The sequence below is a fragment of the Bombina bombina genome, chromosome 6, assembly GCF_027579735.1.
Source record: "Bombina bombina isolate aBomBom1 chromosome 6, aBomBom1.pri, whole genome shotgun sequence".
NCBI classification, from domain to species: Eukaryota; Metazoa; Chordata; class Amphibia; order Anura; family Bombinatoridae; genus Bombina; species Bombina bombina.
Genome location: NC_069504.1, coordinates 567,476,503 through 567,496,647, shown reverse-complemented (window position 1 = coordinate 567,496,647; position 20,145 = coordinate 567,476,503). Strand labels below are relative to the sequence as shown.

General features: G+C 40.9%; 1 protein-coding gene across 2 annotated transcripts in view; it reads left to right on the top strand.

The window, feature by feature from the left end:
• SLTM (SAFB like transcription modulator) overlaps positions 1 to 20,145 on the top strand; it is a 365,442-nt gene that overhangs the window by 64,525 nt on the left and 280,772 nt on the right. For both annotated transcript variants that reach the window (XM_053717529.1, XM_053717528.1), the window contains exons 5-7: positions 4,594 to 4,618; positions 5,910 to 6,366; positions 6,905 to 6,951. In XM_053717529.1, the coding sequence (XP_053573504.1) occupies positions 4,594 to 4,618; positions 5,910 to 6,366; positions 6,905 to 6,951 (529 nt within the window). The remainder of the gene's footprint in view (positions 1 to 4,593; positions 4,619 to 5,909; positions 6,367 to 6,904; positions 6,952 to 20,145) is intronic.

The window sequence follows — 20,145 nt, the reverse complement described above, 5'->3', positions numbered from 1 at the left end:
AGCTGCTTATTGGTTTGATGCTCTGGAAGAGTCTCTTAAGGCTGAGACTCCTTTGGAAGATATCCAGGATCGGATTAAAGCTCTTAAATTAGCTAATTTGTTTATTACGGATGCTTCTCTGCAGATTACTAAATTGGCAGCTAAGTGTTCGGTCTTTTCCATCTTAGCTCGCAGGGCCTTATGGTTGAAGTCTTGGTCTGCGGATGTATCATCCAAGTCTAAACCTTTGGCTATTCCTTACAAGGGGAAGACACTGTTTGGACCGGACTTGAAGGAAATTATTTCTGACATCACGGGAGGAAAGGGTCATCTCCTCCCTCAGGATAAAAAGGCCAAACAGTGAGGGCGACAGAGTAATTTTCGTGCCTTTTGAAATTTCAAGGGAGTCCCCCCTCCCTCTAAACAGGAAGGGAACTATTCACAAACCAAGTCCACTTGGAGACCCAACCAGTCTTGGAACAATGGTAAACAATCCAAGAAGCCTGCTGCTGCTTCTAAGTCAGCATGAAGGGTCGGCCCCCAATCCGCGACCGGATCTAGTAGGGGCAGTCTCTCTCTCTCTCTCTCTCTCTCTCTCTCTCTCTCTCTCTCTCTCTCTCTCTCTCTCTCTCTCTCTCTCTCTCTCTCTTTCTCTTTCTCTTTCTCTTTCTCTCTCTTTCTCTCTCTTTCTCTCTCTTTCTCTCTCTTTCTCTCTCTTTCTCTCTCTCTCTCTCTTTCTCTCTCTTTCTCTCTCTTTCTCTCTCTTTCTCTCTCTTTTTCTCTTTTTCTCTTATTCCTGGACAATAGAAATTGTGTCTCAGGGATACAAATTGGAGATCAGAAATTCTTCCCCCAGAGGAAGGTTTCTTCTTTCACGATTATCTGCAGACCAGATAAAAAGAGGAGTTCATACGTTGTGTAAGAGACCTCTCCTCCATGGGAGTAATGTGTCCCGTTCCAATACCAGGACAGGGGTTTTATTCAAATCTGTTTGTAGTTCCCAAAAAAGAGGTAACTTTCAGACCTATTTTAGACCTCAAAAGTCTAAACAAGTTTCTCAGAGTTCCATCCTTCAAGATGGAAACTATTCGTACCATTCTTCCGTTGATCCAGGAGGGTCAATTTATGACAGTGGATCTAAAGGATGCATATCTGCATGTTCCTATACACGCAGATCATCACAAGTTTCTGAGGTTTGCCTTTCTGGACAAACATTTTCAGTTTGTGGCTCTCCCTTTCGGTTTGGCCACAGCGCCCAGAATTTTCACAAAGGTGTTCTGGGGTCTCTGCTGGTGGTTTTAAGACCATGCGGCTTTGCAGTGGCGCCTTATCTGGACGATATTCTGATCCTGGTGTCATCAACTAGCAAGGTCGCATACCAACATTGTTCTGTCCTTCCTGAGATCTCACGGGTGGAAGGTAAATCTGGGAAAGAGTTTGTTAATCTCACAGACAATCTCAGTTTGCTCGGTTTCACCTCAGACCTCTGCAACTGAGCATGCTCAGACAGCGGAATGGAGATTATACAGATTTGTCTCCTCGAATAACCCTAGTTCAGGAGACGAGGGGCTCTCTTCTGTAGTGGTTGTCTCCGGATCATCTATCCAAGGGAACGTGCTTTCGCAGACCGCCATGGGTGATTGTGACAACGGATGCCAGTCTTTTGGGGTGGGAGCTGTCTGGGGCTCTTTCAGGGCTCAGGGAGTATGGACTCAGGCAGAGTCTCTCCTTCCCATCAACATTCTAGAGTTGAGGGTGATCTTCAATGCGCTTCTGGCCTGGCCTCAGTTGGCCTCGGTCCAATTCATCAGATTCCAATCGGTCAACATAACGACAGAGTGGCTTAAATCAATCATCAGGGAGGAACCAGGAGTTCCTTGGCGATGACCGAGGTAGCCAGAATAATTCAGTGGGTGGAGACTCGCTCTTGCCATTTGTCGGCGATCCACATCCCAGGGGTGGACAACTGGGAAGTGGATTTTCTGAGCAGGTAGTCTTTTCATCCGGAAGTATTTTCTAACCTGATTCTCAGATGGGGTCAGCCGGATTTGGACCTTATGGCGTCTCGTCAGAAAGCCAAGCTTCCGAGATACGGGTCCAGGGATCCCCAGGCAGAGCTGATAGATGCGTTGGCAGTTCCTTGGTCTTTCAGCCCAGCATATGTATTTCCCCCGTTTGCTCTTCTTCCCTGGGTGATTGCTCGAATCAAACAGGAGAGGGCATCAGTGATCCTCATTGCTCCTGCGTGGCCTTGCAGGATTTGGTATGCCGATCTGGTGGACATGTCATCTTTGCCACCGTGGAAGCTTCCATTGAGGAAGGACCTTCTCATTCAGGGTCCCTTCCATCACCCGAATCTAGTTTCTCTGCAGCTGACTGCTTGGAGATTGAACGCTTAATTTTTGCCAAGCGAGGTTTCTCTGATTCGGTCATAGATACTTTGATTCAGGCACGTAAGCTTGCCACTAGGAAAATTTACCTTAAGATATGGCGCAAATATCTTTATTGGTGTGAGTCCAAGGGCTACTTATGGAGTAGGGTTAGAATTCCTAGGATTTTGTCTTTTCTCCATGGAGAAGGGGTTATCGGCGAGTTCCCTAAAGGGGCAGATCTGTGCTTTATCTATTTTATTGCATAAGCGTCTGGCAGATGTTCAATCCTTTTTTCAGGCTCTGACTACACTCAGGCCTGTGTTTAGACCAATTGCTCCTCCTTGGAGTTTGAATTTAGTTCTTAAGGTTCTTCAGGGGGTTCCGTTTGAACCTATGCATTCCATAGATATTAAGTTGTTGTCTTGGAAAGTTCTATTTCTTGTTGCTATCTCTTCTGCTCGAAGAGTATCTGAGTTTTCGGCATTGCAATATAATTCCCCTTACCTTATTTTTCATGCAGATAAAGTGGTGGTGTGTACTAAACTAGGTTTTCTTCCTAAGGTTGTTTCGGACAGGAACATTAATCAGGAGATTGTTGTTCCTTGTGTCCTAATCCTTCTCAGAAGGAACGTCTGCTGCACAATTTGGATGTGGTCCGTGCATTGAAATTTTACTTACAAGCGACTAAAGATTTTCGTCAATAGTCTTCTTTATTTGTTGTTTTTTCAGGGAAACGTAGGGGTCAGAAGGCTACGGCTACCTCTCTTTCCTTTTGGCTGAAGAGTATCATCCGCTTTGCATATGAGACTGCTGGACAGCGGCCTTCTGAAAAGATTACGGCTCATTCCTCTAGGGCTGTTGCTTCCTCATGGGCATTTAAAAAATGAAGCTTCTGGGGAACAGATTTGCAAGGCTACAACTTGGTCTTCTCTTCACACTTTTTCTAAATTTTACAAATTTGATACTTTTGCTTCTTCAGAGGCTGTTTTTGGGGGAAAGGTTCTTCAAGCAGTGGTGACTTCCGTTTAGGTTCCCTGTCTTGTCCCTCCCTTATCATCCGTGTACTATAGCTTTGGTATTGTATCCCACAAGTAAGGATGAATCCGTGGACTCATCGTGTCTTTAAAAATAAAAGAAAAATTATGCTTACCTGATAAATTTGTTTCTTTTTAAACACGATGAGTCCACGGCCTGCCCTGTTCTCTGAGACAGGTTATTATTTTTTGTAAACTTCAGACACCTCTGCACCTTGACTTTTCCTTTCTCTTTCTAACTTCGGTCGAATGACTGGAGTGGGAGGAAAGGGAGGAGATAAATATATCAGCTCTGCTATGGTGCTCTTTGCCTCCTCCTGCTGACCAGGAGGCGTTATCCCACAAGTAAGGATGAAATCCGTGGACTCATCGTGTCTAAAAAGAAACAAATTTATCAGGTAAGCATAAATTTTCTTTTCACCATATATGGCCCATGTGTACTTTCTGTCTCTTTGTGTTGAAGAGAGATTTAAAAAGCATGTGATAAGAGGCAGCCCTCAAAGTCTTAGAAATTAGCATATGAGCCTACCTATGTTTAGTTTAAACTAAGAATACCAAGAGAAAAAAGCAAATTTGGTGATAAAAGTAAATTGGAAAGTTGATTAAAATTACATGTCCTATCTGAATAATGAAAGTTTAATTTATACTAGACTGTACCTTTAACTAGTTGACGGTGTCAATTCTATATTGTCGGCTCCTGTTAATTGATACAGGTGAGTTTAATTACAAATTACAGGAGCATCACAAACATGGAATGCAATTATTACAATTATGAGGTGTCAATAATTGTGTCCCGTCCATTTTTTGAGTTTTGCGTGGAATGTGTCCGAATTGGCTTTTTTCTCTCAACTTTTTTGTGTCATACCAATATATACAAAAGAAATAAACATGAGAATTCCTAAACTTTTACAATTGCAACAATTTTCTGTGCGAAGTTGTGCATTATCTGGCAGAAATGCAGGGGTGGCAATATTTTTGGCCATGACTGTATATGTATGTATATGTGTGTATGTTTAGATCTAATGAAACATTCAAAAACTACATTTACATGTTGTTCTCAGACTAATCTTTTGTTTGAATCCATCATTCTATAAAGAGACGTTAAAAACTAAAAACACACTACAAAGATACATATATAAAACTGCATTTTTATATAACTTTCCTGTTTTACTTAATTTTTTTTATTTTTTATTTTATTTATTTTTTAGGTAGCGGAAGAGGATGAAAGTAAAGGTTAGTTTATATATTTTTAATTTGTTTTTCCTGTAGATGGTTACAAACTGATGTTTCTCAAATTAGCACTTTAATTGAAACTTATGAACTGGAATCACCAGCAGTTTTTTCCCAAAATTAAAAAAAGATTTAAAAAAAAATTAAATTTTTTTTTTTGTTAAAGGCATGTTTGTGTGTGTGTGTGTATATGTATGCCAAAAGAGAAAAAATGGCACTCGCTGGACTTAGCATAAAAATATATATGTGTGTGTGTGTATGTATGTGTGTATATATATATATATATATATATATATATATATATATATATATATATATATATATATATATATATATATATATATATATATATAGTAGATATTATAGTTTGCTAAAGATTTGTCTCATGCCAGGTAAGTTAGGCAAACTTTCTTTTTTATTTATTTATATATTTCCATGCAAAAATGTTTTTTTACTTTTTGTAATAACTTTCATTGCATAACATTAGCAACTGAGGACTTGGATTTATTACTTTTCATTTATGGATTGTATAAATGTTTTGGATTGGTTTGTTATTGGAAGTTCTCTTGAAGAATTTAAAGCATCCAATAGTTGTAAGAAAAATCAGACCTTGGATTCTACATAGAAGAATTAAAAATGGAACATTATCTCTTTTTGGCATCAGCGTGTTTCAGAGGACTGGACTTTTATACCAAGATGATACTTTTTTTTTTTTTTTTTTCCTCTTAATTATTTTTTTATCTGCCTTATTGGTAGTTAAGAAAATTGAATGTTTTGTGGACTTGGCATGTTTAGCAGTCACCTGTGAAATACATAATGAAGACCAAGCTAAGCTTCGTTGGAACTGTCTTTGCTGTAACCTGTAATGAGCTGCACTTCATTGTAACTGTCTGATATGTGGACAATATGCTGAAGAATACCCTGTAATCTTGCTCTGTGTGTCAGAAGGTTTGAGATGTCATTACTCGTCCTGTTTTATTGCTGTTGAAGAGACCATAGTTTTTACATCGTTTACTGCTCTGCTTTGTTCTAACTACACAGGAATACTTTGCAATGATGCTATAAGTGAAGAAATCACAGAAAATTGGAAAAATATCGAGGATTACATTCATTTATATTCTTACTCTGAAGATTATTCTCCTTTTATAGATTGTTTATAAACTTAAGCATTGTGTTTTCCTAATCTTCCTTCAATACTGTTAACCAGATTTATTTTTTCTAGGTCCTGCTATAGAAATTTAAATTTGTTAAAACGTCTTATTTTGCCATGTTTATTCCTGTTAAATCCTCTTAGATATAGCAGGTTCTGGTGATGTTTCACAAGAAGTATCTAAACCTCTCCAATCAGAAGGAAACAGATCAGAAAAGAGAGAATTGAAAACTAGCACTTCCTCGAAAGAAGCAGATGACGATAATGTTTCGGTCACAATCCAGGCTGAAGATGCTATTACGATCGATTGTGATGGTGATGACCTCCTAGAAACAGGTAAACATGTGAAACTTGCAGATTCTGAGACAAGCAAGCCAAAGGATCCACAGGGTACGAATGACTCAAAAGATGGCCTTGAAGAAAAGAAAAATGATGGATTGGCTGAGAACCAAAAAGATAAGAAGGAGGTCAGCACATCAGGAGATGCAGCTAAGAAGGAAACCAGAGATGGTGCTAAGAAAGCTGAATCTGGAGACAGCAAAGACAAGGATTCTCAGAAGAAAGGGTCCTCCTCTGCAGGGGCCTCTGGTCAAGCAAAGAGGTTTGTTTTTATGTCAGTTCTTTCCGATACTGATTTACCAGCGTTCCCTATGAGCACTCTACATTACTCTACATTAAGGGGTAGCATCAAGATTATTATTAGTACCTAACCTTGTGTATGTAATGGTGTTTTTGAGCCTGATAAATTCCTATTATTTTTTTTTAATATTTTTTTTAATTCAAGAGCTTCCTAGTATGTTCTTCTGATTTCGAATTACCAGCACTTATTTTTTTTTCCAAATTGATGAGTTTCTAAAAATCCTTGAGCTAAAGAACAGCTGTCCGTTCTAAGAACACAAAATGAAGTCAAGTCCCATTTTTGAAATCGGGAGAAGATTACCATTTGTCCACACTGAATAGAGTTGTCAGAATCTAGCTCTTCAGGCATCCTGGGGAGAATAAGAGCAAGAAGTTTTAAGGGAATCCATTTGTTATCCTGTTAAATTGTTTGTTTGATTTGGTTTTTAGAATATTTTTTTTTTTTTTTTTGAGTAAAGGCTGTTACTTATTTTATTCTCTTAATGACTTGCCTCTTGTAGTTCCTCCAAGGACTCTAAAGAAAACAAGACATCTAAAGAAGATAAAGGTAAGAAATTTATGTTTTGAATAATAGCATGCCTTTTTATGTGTTCAGGTTGCTTACCAAGTTTAAAGGTATGCTCTATCTGCATCATTAAAGTTTAATTTTGACTTTAGTGCCCTTTTTTAAACTGGTTTGCTTCATTACTCACTCCCATACTTTTAACCTAATATTTTTCATCCAAAAAATGTTTAACCATTTTCTCTTACTTGGTGTATCCAGTCCACGGATTCATCCTTACTTGTGGGATATTCTCATTCCCTACAGGAAGTGGCAAAGAGAGCACACAGCAGAGCTGTCCATATAGCTCCCCCTCAGGCTCTGCCCCCCCCAGTCATTCTCTTTGCTGCTCTAACAAGTAGCATCTCCACGGGAGGGTAAAGTGAATGTGGTGTTAGATTTGTAGTTTTTATTTCTTCAATCAAGAGTTTATTTTAAAATAGTGCCGGTTTGTACTATTTACTCTGTGGCAGAAAGTGATGAAGATTTCTGCTGAGAGGAAAACGATTTTAGCATGTTGTAACTAAAATCCATTGCTGTTCCCACACAGGACTGTTGAGTACCGGAGAACTTCAGTTGGGGGGAACAGTTTGCAGGCTTAACTGCTTTAAGGTATGCTCAGTCACTTTTTTTCTAGTCAAAACTTAGTAATGCTAGAAGACTGACAAGAATCCCCATGTGGGGAAGGTAAGCCATATTCTGAGACTTAGTATAGAAGGATGGCTTAGTTAAAAGGGCTTAAAACTCTGGTGGACACTGTTAAGGGGAAATCGATTATTTTATTACAATAATCTGATATTTGTACAAGTGTGTATTACATCTGAAACACTTTTTTGGGGTTTTATTCCGCATGGCATATCTTTAGACACCTATTTTGTTTGTTAAACCGGTGGCCTGCTTTAATTCGCTCCGGTTTGGACAGTAAGGGGTTAATTGTCTTGAAATTTACGGTGCAATCATTTCAAAGCATTAGGATCATATGGTGAAAATAAAGATTGGACGTTTTTTTTGAGTTTTAGTAAAAAAGTGTGCACTTTTTATTTAAAGGCACAGTACCGTTTTTAAAAAAATTGTATTTTACTGTATTTGAGTGCTGTCTAAGTCTGTTTAACATGTCTGAGCCTACAGATAGACCCTGTTCTATGTGTTTAATAGCCATGGCAGTACCCCCTTTACATTTGTGTTTAAAGTGTGCTAAGGTTTCTAAACATTTTAAAGACCATGCAGTGACACTTAAAAATGTAGCCAAAGACGATTCTTTGACGGAAGGTAACGAGGATAGTCCTCCTTCCTCTCCCCATGTGTCGACACCAGTTAAGCCCGCGCAAGCGATGCCTAGTACCTCTAGCGCATTGGGCCCTATTACATTACAACAATTAGCAGCAGTCATGGATAATTCCCTTGCAGCATTTCTATCCAAACTGCCAGTTTTTCCTAAGAAGCGTGATAGCTCAGTTTTAAGAACAGAGGATGAGCAATCAGAAGCTTTAGATGATTTATCTGTTGTACCCTCACAACACTCTGAAGTGGCAGTGAGGGACGGGCTGTCCGAGGGAGAAATTTCTGACACAGGAAAGGTTTATCAGCGGGCAGAATCAGATTCCTTAGCGTTTAAATTTAAGCTGGAACACCTTCCTTAGCGTTTAAATTTAAGCTGGAGGTTTTAGCTACGCTGGATGATTGTGACCCCATGGTGGTCCCAGAAAAATTGTGTAAAAAGGACAAGTTTCTAGAAGTCCCTGTATACACTGATGCGTTTCCGATCCCGAAGAGGGTGGCGGATATTGTGACTAGGGAGTGGGAGAGACCAGGCGTACCTTTTGTCCCCCCCCCCTATCTTTAAGAAAATGTTCCCTATAACTGACCCCAGGCGGGACGTGTGGCAGACGGTCCCTAAGGTAGAGGGAGCAGTTTCAACACTAGCTAAGCGCACAACCATTCCAGTAGAAGACAGTTGTGCTTTCAAAGATCCTATGGATAAAAAATTAGGTTTACTGAAGAAAATATTTGTTCAGCAAGGTTTCCTTCTTCAACCAATTGCCTGCATTATTCCTGTAACTACTGCAGTGGCTTTTTGGTTTGAGGCGCTGGAGGAGTCGCTCCAGAGGGAGACTTCATATGACGAAGTCATGGATAGAATTCATGCTCTAAAGCTGGCTAATTCTTTTATCACAGATGCCGCTTTCCAATTAGCTAAGTTAGCGGCTCTGGTTTTGCCATTATGGCACGAAGAGCGCTTTGGCTCAAATCATGGTCGGCTGACGTGTCGTCCAAAACAAAATTACTAAATATTCCTTTCAAAGGACAGACCCTTTTCGGTCCAGAGTTGAAAGAAATTATCGCGGATATCACTGGGGGAAAGGGCCATGCCCTTCCGCAAGATAGACCGTTTAAGGCCAAAAACAAGGCTAATTTTCGCTCCTTTCGCAACTTCAGGAGCGGACCTGCTTCAACCTCTGCTACCGCAAAGCAAGAGGCTAACGCTTCACAGCCCAAAGAAACCTGGAAACCCTTGCAGGGCTGGAACAAGGGTAAACAGGCCAAGAAGCCTGCGGCTGCTACCAAGACAGCATGAAGGGGTAGCCCCCGATCCGGGACCGGATCTAGTAGGGGGCAGACTTTCTCTCTTTGCTCAGGCTTGGGCAAGAGATGTTCCAGATCATTGGGCATTAGAAATTGTTGCTCAGGGGTATCTTCTAGAATTCAAGGACTCTCCTCCAAGGGGAAGGTTCCACATTTCTCGTTTTGTCTTCAGACCAGAGAAAGAAACAGGCGTTCTTACGCTGTGTAGAAGATCTACTAAAGATTGGAGTGATACACCCAGTTCCAATTATAGAACCTGTTTGTAGTTCCCAAAAAAGAAGGAACTTTCAGGCCAATCCTGGATCTAAAAATTCTAAACAAATTCCTCAGAGTTCCATCATTCAAAATGGAAACCATTCGGACAATTTTGCAGATGATCCAGGAAGGTCAATATATGACTACCGTGGATTTAAAGGATGCGTACCTACATATTCCTATCCACAAAGATCACCATCAGTTCCTAAGGTTCGCTTTTCTGGACAAGCATTACCAGTTTGCGGCCCTAACTTTCGGGTTGGCCACTGCTCCCAGAAATTTTACAAAGGTGCTAAGGTCACTCCTAGCAGTACTAGGACCGCGGGGCATTGCAGTAGCACCTTACCTAGACGACATCTTAATACAATTATGTTGAGGGAGAAATTTTGAACCTTTTGTTGTTTGAAACTTAAATAATTATCTGCCTAAGTGTTTTGTTACTTAACTTTAATTTTTGCTTGAGGTAATGCAATTTAAGATTTATAACTGAACACTTAAGGAGCAGTGCATAAGCATATGAAAGACTTAATATACAAAAAATGGACTATACCAGCTAAATAAGCCAGTTGGTCCTAAAGAAATGCTTTTCTTCTGTTAAGTGTGATCAGTCCACGGGTCATCATTACTTCTGGGATATTAACTGCTCCCCTACAGGAAGTGCAAGAGGATTCACCCAGCAGAGCTGCATATAGCTCCTCCCCTCTACGTCACTCCCAGTCATTCTCTTGCACCCAACGACTAGATAGGATGTGTGAGAGGACTATGGTGATTATACTTAGTTTTATATCTTCAATCAAAAGTTTGTTATTTTAAAATAGCACCGGAGTGTGTTATTACCTCTCTGGCAGAGTTTGAGGAAGAATCTACCAGAGTTTTGCTATGATTTTAGCCGGAGTAGTTAAGATCATATTGCTGTTCTCGGCCATCTGAGGAGTGAGGTAAACTTCAGATCAGGGGACAGCGGGCAGATGAATCTGCATAGAGGTATGTAGCAGTTTTTATTTTCTGACAATGGAATTGATGAGAAAATCCTGCCATACCGATATAATGTCATGTATGTATACTTTACACTTCAGTATTCTGGGAGAATGGTACTTCACTAGAATTACACTGTAAGAAAGACATAAAGCTGTTTAATAACTAGAGATTATGTTTAACGTTTTTGCTGGAATGTAAAATCGTTTTCATTTGCTGAGGTACTGAGTGAATAAATGTTTGGGCACCATTTTTCCACTTGGCAGTTGCTTAAATCTGTTTTTTCTGTCAGTTTCTGTTCTCCCTCACTGCTGTGTGTGGGGGGGAGGGGCGCTTTTACTATGCATCAGATATTTCAGTCAGCAACTCATTGTATTCCCTGCATGATCTGGTTCATCTCTACAGAGCTCAGGGGTCTTCAAAACTTATTTTGAGGGAGGTAATTTCTCTCAGCAGAGCTGTGAGAATTATAGTTTGACTGAAATAAAAACTTTTATTCTGTAATTTGTTTCCTGCTTTCAGAAATTGTTATCTTTGCTATTGGGATTAAACCTTTGCTAAAGTTGTGTTGTTTACAAGGATTGAGGCTATAACTGTTTCAATTTATTAATTTTTAACTGTCATAGATCTTCTGTGCTTCTTAAAGGCACAGTACGTTTTAATATTATTCTATTTGAATTGTATTTCCAAGTTGCAAGTTTATTTGCTAGTGTGTTAAACATGTCTGATTCAGAAGATGATACCTGTGTCATTTGTTGCAATGCCAAAGTGGAGCCCAATAGAAATTTATGTACTAACTGTATTGATGCTACTTTAAATAAAAATCAATCTGTACAAATTTAACAAATTTCACCAAACAACGAGGGGAGAGTTATGCCGACTAACTCGCCTCACGTGTCAGTACCTACATCTTCCGCTCAGAGGGAGGTGCGTGATATTGTAGCGCCGAGTACAGCTGGGCGGCCATTACAAATCACATTACAGGATATGGCTACTGTTATGACTGAAGTTTTGGCTAAATTACCAGAACTAAAAGGTAAGCGTGATCACTCTGGGGTGAGAACAGAGTGCGCTGATAATATTAGGGCCATGTCAGACACTGCGTCACAGGTGGCAGAACATGAGGACGGTTCTGATCCAAACAGACTGGATTCAGATATTTCAAATTTTAAATTTAAACTGGAAAACCTCCGTGTATTACTAGGGGAGGTGTTAGCGGCTCTGAATGATTGTAACACAGTTGCAATACCAGAGAAAATGTGTAGGTTGGATAAATATTTTGCGGTACCGACGAGTACTGAGGTTTTTCCTATACCTAAGAGACTTACTGAAATTGTTACTAAGGAGTGGGATAGACCCGGTGTGCCGTTCTCACCCCCTCCGATATTTAGAAAAATGTTTCCAATAGACGCCACCACAAGGGACTTATGGCAAACGGTCCCTAAGGTGGAGGGAGCAGTTTCTACTTTAGCTAAGCGTACCACTATCCCGGTGGAGGATAGCTGTGCTTTTTCAGATCCAATGGATAAAAAGTTAGAGGGTTACCTTAAGAAAATGTTTGTTCAACACGGTTTTATATTGCAACCCCTTGCATGCATTGCGCCGATCACGGCTGCAGCGGCATTCTGGATTGAGTCTCTGGAAGAGAACATTGGTTCAGCTACTCTGGACGACATTACGGACAGGCTTAGAGTCCTTAAACTAGCTAATTCATTCATTTCGGAGGCCGTAGTACATCTTACTAAACTTACGGCGAAGAATTCAGGATTTGCCATTCAGGCACGCAGGGCGCTGTGGCTAAAATCCTGGTCAGCTGATGTTACTTCTAAGTCTAAATTGCTTAATATACCTTTCAAAGGGCAGACCTTATTCGGGCCCGGGTTGAAAGAGATTATCGCTGACATTACAGGAGGTAAAGGCCATGCCCTGCCTCAGGACAAAGCCAAAGCCAAGACTAGACAGTCTAGTTTTCGTTCCTTTCGTAATTTCAAAGCAGGAGCAGCATCAACTTCCTCTGCACCAAAACAGGAAGGAGCTGTTGCTCGCTACAGACAAGGCTGGAAACCTAACCAGTCCTGGAACAAGGGCAAGCAGACTAGGAAACCTGCTGCTGCCCCCAAAACAGCATGAATTGAGGGCCCCCGATCCGGGATCGGATCTAGTGGGGGGCAGACTTTCTCTCTTCGCCCAGGCTTGGGCAAGAGATGTTCAGGATCCCTGGGCGCTAGAGATAATATCTCAGGGATACCTTCTGGACTTCAAATACTCTCCTCCAAGAGAGAGATTTCATCTGTCAAGATTGTCAACAATCCAGACAAAGAAAGAGGCTTTTCTACGCTGCGTACAAGAGCTCTTGTTAATGGGAGTAATCCATCCAGTTCCACGATCGGAACAGGGACAGGGGTTTTACTCAAATCTGTTTGTGGTTCCCAAAAAAGAGGGAACTTTCAGACCAATCCTGGACTTAAAGATCCTAAACAAATTCCTAAGAGTTCCATCGTTCAAGATGGAGACTATTCGGACAATTTTACCTATGATCCAAGAGGGTCAGTACATGACCACTGTAGATTTAAAAGATGCTTACCTGCACATACCGATTCACAAAGATCATTACCGGTACCTAAGGTTTGCCTTCCTAGACAGGCATTACCAGTTTGTGGCTCTTCCATTCGGATTGGCTACAGCGCCAAGAATCTTCACAAAGGTTCTGGGTGCTCTTCTGGCGGTACTAAGACCGCGGGGAATCTCGGTAGCTCCATACCTAGACGACATTCTGATACAAGCTTCAAGCTTTCAAACTGCCAAATCTCATACAGAGTTAGTGCTGGCATTTCTAAGGTCACATGGATGGAAGGTGAACGAAAAGAAAAGTTCACTCGTTCCACTCACAAGAGTTCCCTTCCTGGGGACTCTTATAGATTCTGTAGAAATGAAGATTTACCTGACAGAGGACAGGCTATCAAGACTTCAAAGTGCTTGCCGCACTCTTCATTCCATTCAACTCCCGTCAGTGGCTCAATGTATGGAGGTAATCGGCTTAATGGTAGCGGCAATGGACATAGTACCCTTTGCACGCTTACACCTCAGACCACTGCAACTGTGCATGCTAGGTCAGTGGAATGGGGATTACTCAGACTTATCCCCTTCTCTGAATCTGGATCAAGAGACCAGAAATTCTCTTCTATGGTGGCTTTCTCGGCCACACCTGTCCAGGGGGATGCCATTCAGCAGACCAGACTGGACAATTGTAACAACAGACGCCAACCTTCTAGGTTGGGGTGCCGTCTGGAATTCCCTGAAGGCTCAGGGACTATGGAGTCAGGAGGAGAGTCTCCTGCCAATAAACATTCTGGAATTGAGAGCAGTTCTCAATGCCCTCCTGGCTTGGCCCCAGTTGACAACTCGGGGGTTCATCAGGTTTCAGTCGGACAACATCACGACTGTAGCTTACATCAACCATCAGGGAGGGACAAGAAGCTCCCTAGCTATGATGGAAGTATCAAAGATAATTCGCTGGGCAGAGTCTCACTCTTGCCACCTGTCAGCAATCCACATCCCGGGAGTGGAGAACTGGGAGGCGGATTTCTTAAGTCGTCAGACTTTTCATCCGGGGGAGTGGGAACTTCATCCGGAGGTCTTTGCCCAAATACTTCGACGTTGGGGCAAACCAGAGATAGATCTCATGGCGTCTCGACAGAACGCCAAGCTTCCTCGTTACGGGTCCAGATCCAGGGATCCAGGAGCAGTCCTGATAGATGCTCTGACAGCACCTTGGGACTTCAGGATGGCTTACGTGTTTCCACCCTTCCCGTTGCTTCCTCGATTGATAGCCAGAATCAAACAAGAGAGAGCATCAGTGATTCTAATAGCACCTGCGTGGCCACGCAGGACTTGGTATGCAGACCTGGTGGACATGTCATCCTGTCCGCCTTGGTCTCTACCTCTGAAACAGGACCTTCTGATACAGGGTCCCTTCAAACATCAAAATATGGCGTAAATACCTACATTGGTGTGAATCCAAAGGTTACTCTTGGAGTAAGGTTAGGATTCCTAGGATATTGTCTTTTCTACAAGAAGGTTTAGAAAAGGGTTTATCTGCTAGTTCATTAAAGGGACAGATCTCAGCTCTGTCCATTCTGTTACACAAACGTCTGTCAGAAGTTCCTGACGTCCAGGCTTTTTGTCAGGCTTTGGCCAGAATTAAGCCTGTGTTTAAAACTGTTGCTCCACCATGGAGTTTAAACCTTGTTCTTAATGTTTTACAGGGCGTTCCGTTTGAACCCCTTCATTCCATTGATATAAAGTTGTTATCTTGGAAAGTTCTATTTTTAATGGCTATTTCCTCGGCTCGAAGAGTCTCTGAATTATCAGCCTTACATTGTGATTCTCCTTATTTGATTTTTCATTCGGATAAGGTAGTCCTGCGTACTAAACCTGGGTTCTTACCTAAGGTAGTTACTAACAGGAATATCAATCAAGAGATTGTTGTTCCTTCTTTATGCCCAAATCCTTCTTCAAAGAAGGAACGTCTACTGCACAACCTGGATGTAGTCCGGGCTCTAAAATTTTACTTGCAGGCAACTAAGGAATTCCGACAAACGTCTTCTCTGTTTGTCATTTACTCTGGGCAGAGGAGAGGTCAAAAAGCTTCCGCTACCTCTCTTTCTTTTTGGCTTCGTAGCATAATTCGTTTAGCTTATGAGACTGCTGGACAGCAGCCCCCTGAAAGAATTACAGCTCATTCTACTAGAGCTGTGGCTTCCACTTGGGCCTTCAAGAATGAGGCCTCTGTTGAACAGATTTGCAAGGCTGCAACTTGGTCTTCGCTTCATACTTTTTCCAAATTTTACAAATTTGACACCTTTGCTTCATCGGAGGCTATTTTTGGGAGAAAGGTTCTTCAGGCAGTGGTTCCTTCTGTATAAAGAGTCTGCCTATCCCTCCCGTCATCCGTGTACTTTTGCTTTGGTATTGGTATCCCAGAAGTAATGATGACCCGTGGACTGATCACACTTAACAGAAGAAAACATAATTTATGCTTACCTGATAAATTCCTTTCTTCTGTAGTGTGATCAGTCCACGGCCCGCCCTGTTTTTAAGGCAGGTAAATATTTTTTAATTTATACTCCAGTCACCACTTCACCCTTGGCTTTTCCTTTCTCGTTGGTCCTTGGTCGAATGACTGGGAGTGACGTAGAGGGGAGGAGCTATATGCAGCTCTGCTGGGTGAATCCTCTTGCACTTCCTGTAGGGGAGCAGTTAATATCCCAGAAGTAATGATGACCCGTGGACTGATCACACTACAGAAGAAAGGAATTTATCAGGTAAGCATAAATTATGTTTTTTACACTGTGAATAGATTATGGAAATTAGTTCGGTTGATTACTGGAACTTGCAGTTAAGGTAAGTATATGACAAGATTAAAATATAACCTTTATTTATTAAGTTAAAAAAGACAGCATCAAATATGTGTGTATGCTACCCTTGAAAGAGTTAAAAACACACTCTCTGTTGATTGTGCAATACTTAGCTTGTGCAGTGCAAAAATATATGGAGTACTAAGTAATCCTTCTATAAGACCAAGATTTTATTAAAGGTATATTAGTATGTTAATCTGAGAAAGGATTATATGGCCTTGTAGGTGGCCAATCCTTCAGATTACCCCTAGGGGATATTAAATATAAGGTATACCCGTTATGCTTAAACTCTATGATCTTTATAGATATATGTTCATATTAGGGCATTTTGAACAGCAGTATACAACTTAGTCACTAATACACAGTAAGTGAATACTAATATGTACACTTGCAATTAGATATATGTTGGTTGCTCTAGATTTTTAAAAAGTTGCCTTTATGTCAATTGCTTCAATGCAGGGCTTATACCTAGGTATTGTGATGATTTTATCAACTCTGACAGATATTAATTAGATTCTGTGTGGTTGTCCATATACAGCTACATACAGGGTAATAGTACTATATTGTACTATACCACTCTGTAATAGTATCCGGTATTACTGTGACAATATTGTCTCTAATCTTTATCACCTAGTATCAATTAACCCCCCGTATTCAAAATTATGCTGTGCGAGTGCACCGGTTAACTATGTATACACCGGGATAAATAAACGTTATTGCTGCTGAAGCCTGTAATAAGCCACAGGTTACTAAGTACAAATTAGCTAGATTAAGTTTTTTTAAGCTAAAGTATTTCTATTTGTTTTAACAACAAGAGAGGCAGTTAAAAATAGCGAGGACCCCTGACGCAGCGTTTCACTAAGTGATAAAGATTAGAGACAATATTGTCACAGTAATACCGGATACTATTACAGAGTGGTATAGTACAATATAGTACTATTACCCTTACATACTGTATCAATAATATAATCAAATTTTGATACATTGTGACAATTATCAAAAAGCTGTAATTTAACAACGCTGTAGCACTGTTTTAGTAGAAACAGCGTGACAGAAAATATAAGTTCACTTTGGACTAAAACGCAATAAACAAGGTCTAATTTAAGTATATACTGATTATACAGCTCTATATTGGCTGGGCAATCACTAAACCCATTATGATGCTATATCTATAATTATTCTGACACCACTTGGTGTAGCACTTCTGAGTGCAGATTATTTTATAATCGCACCATCACAAGACTGTGATTACTCCTCTATGTAGCTGTATATGGACAACCACACAGAATCTAATTAATATCTGTCAGAGTTGATAAAATCATCACAATACCTAGGTATAAGCCCTGCATTGAAGCAATTGACATAAAGGCAACTTTTTAAAAAATCTAGAGCAACCAACATATATCTAATTGCAAGTGTACATATTAGTATTCACTTACTGTGTATTAGTGACGAAGTTGTATACTGCTGTTCAAAATGCCCTAATATGAACATATATCTATAAAGATCATAGAGTTTAAGCATAACGGGTATACCTTATATTTAATATCCCCTAGGGGTAATCTGAAGGATTGGCCACCTACAAGGCCATATAATCCTTTCTCAGATTAACATACTAATATACCTTTAATAAAATCTTGGTCTTATAGAAGGATACTTAGTACTCCATATATTTTTGCACTGCACAAGCTAAGTATTGCACAATCAACAGAGAGTGTGTTTTTAACTCTTTCAAGGGTAGCATACACACATATTTGATGCTGTCTTTTTTAACTTAATAAATAAAGGTTATATTTTAATCTTGTCATATACTTACCTTAACTGCAAGTTCCAGTAATCAACCGAACTAATTTCCATAATCTATTCACAGTGTAAAAAAGCATTTCTTTAGGACCAACTGGCTTATTTAGCTGGTATAGTCCATTTTTTGTATATGACATCTTAATACAGGCGGCGTCTTTTCACAGAGCCAAGGCTCATACGGACATTGTTCTGGCCTTTCTAAGGTCTCACAGGTGGAAGGTGAACGTCGAAAAAAGTTCTCTGTCCCCGCTCACAAGGGTTCCCTTCCTGGGAACACTAATAGACTCGGTAGAAATGAAAGTATTTCTGACGGATGTCAGGAAGTTGAAGCTTTTAACTACTTGCCGAGTTCTTCATTCCATTCCTCGGCCTTCTTTAGCTCAGTGCATGGAGGTAATCGGATTAATGGTCGCAGCAATGGACGTGGTCCCTTTTGCCCAAATTCATCTCAGACCACTGCAACTGTGCAAGCTCGAACAGTGGAATGGGGATTATGCAGATTTGTCTCCTCAAATCCAACTGGACCAGAAAACCAGAGATTCTCTTCTCTGGTGGTTGTCTCAGGATCACCTGTCTCAGGTAATGTGCTTCCGCAGACCGGAGTGGATCATTGTCACGACCGATGCCAGTCTGTTAGGCTGGGGTGCGGTCTGGGACTCCCTGAAAGCTCAGGGCCTATGGTCTCGGGAAGAATCTCTTCTCCCGTTAAACATTTTGGAACTGAGAGCGATATTCAACACGCTCCAGGCATGGCCTCCACTAGCGGAGGCCAAATTCATCAGATTTCAGTCGGACAACATCACGACTGTAGCGTACATCAATCATCAGGGAGGAACAAAGAGTTTCCTAGCGATGAAGGAAGTAACCAAGATCATCAAATAGGCGGAGGATCACTCCTGCCATCTCTCGGCAATTCACATCCCAGGAGTAGACAACTGGGAGGCGGATTTTCTTAGTCGTCAGACTTTTCACCCGGGGGAGTGGGAACTCCACCCGGAGGTTTTTGCTCAGCTGACCCAGCTATGGGGCATTCCAGAATTGGATCTGATGGCGTCCCGTCAGAACACCAAACTTCCTCTTTACGGATTGAGGTCCAGGGATCCCAAGGCGGCATTGATATAGGCTCTAGTAGCGCCTTGGTCCTTCAGTCTAGCTTATGTCTTTCCACCGTTTCCCCTTCTCCCTCGGCTGGTAGCCAGAATCAAACAGGAGAAGGTTTCGGTAATTTTGATAGCGCCTGCGTGGCCACGCAGGACTTGGTATGCAGACCTAGTGGACATGTCATCTGTTCCACCATGGAAGCTGCCATTGAGGCAGGATCTTCTAATACAGGGTCCATTCAAGCATCCAAATCTAGTTTCTCTGCAACTGACTGCTTGGAGATTGAACGCTTAATTCTAGCTAAGCGTGGGTTCTCTGAATCAGTTATCGATACTCTGATCCAGGCCAGAAAACCTGTCACCAGGAAAATTTACCATAAGATATGGCGGAAATATCTTTGTTGGTGTGAATCCAAGGATTACTCGTGGAGTAAAGTTAGGATTCCCAGAATTTTGTCTTTTCTCCAAGAATGATTGGAGAAAGGATTGTCAGCTAGTTCCTTAAAGGGACAGTTCACCCAAAAACTGTCTCCCCTTTAAATTATTCCCCATGATCCTTTTTACCTGCTAGAGTGTATTAAATTGGTTGTAAGTAGCTCCTTTACTCATATTTCAGCATTTGAAATAGCTGATTTAGCTTGTGGTTTCCCAACCTATACTGAAAGTTTTGATACTGGCGTATACGCTATTGACAAGCCTAAGTAAACACAGCCAGCAGAAGAGATTACACCCTCAGTGGGGGGCATGAAAGTTAAGTAATAAAATGATAATTTGCCATTGCTCTCTCTATGTATTGAGCTTTAGTGTTCCAGACAAATATAAGATAAGGAAACAAGTCTGTGTACATAAAAGTGACAACATAATGAGATCTGATATTACCTGAAGCTCAACCCATTGTAATAGGCTGTGGTTTCAAAGCACAAAACCAGCTACTTCAGATAAACAAATAAACCTGAAAATGCAATTTCTCAAATATTTTATGCTCTGCATTTGGTATAACAAGTCATTTAAAATACATTTATGGAAAAACAATTTTACAGTGTACTGTCCCTTTAAAGGGACAGATA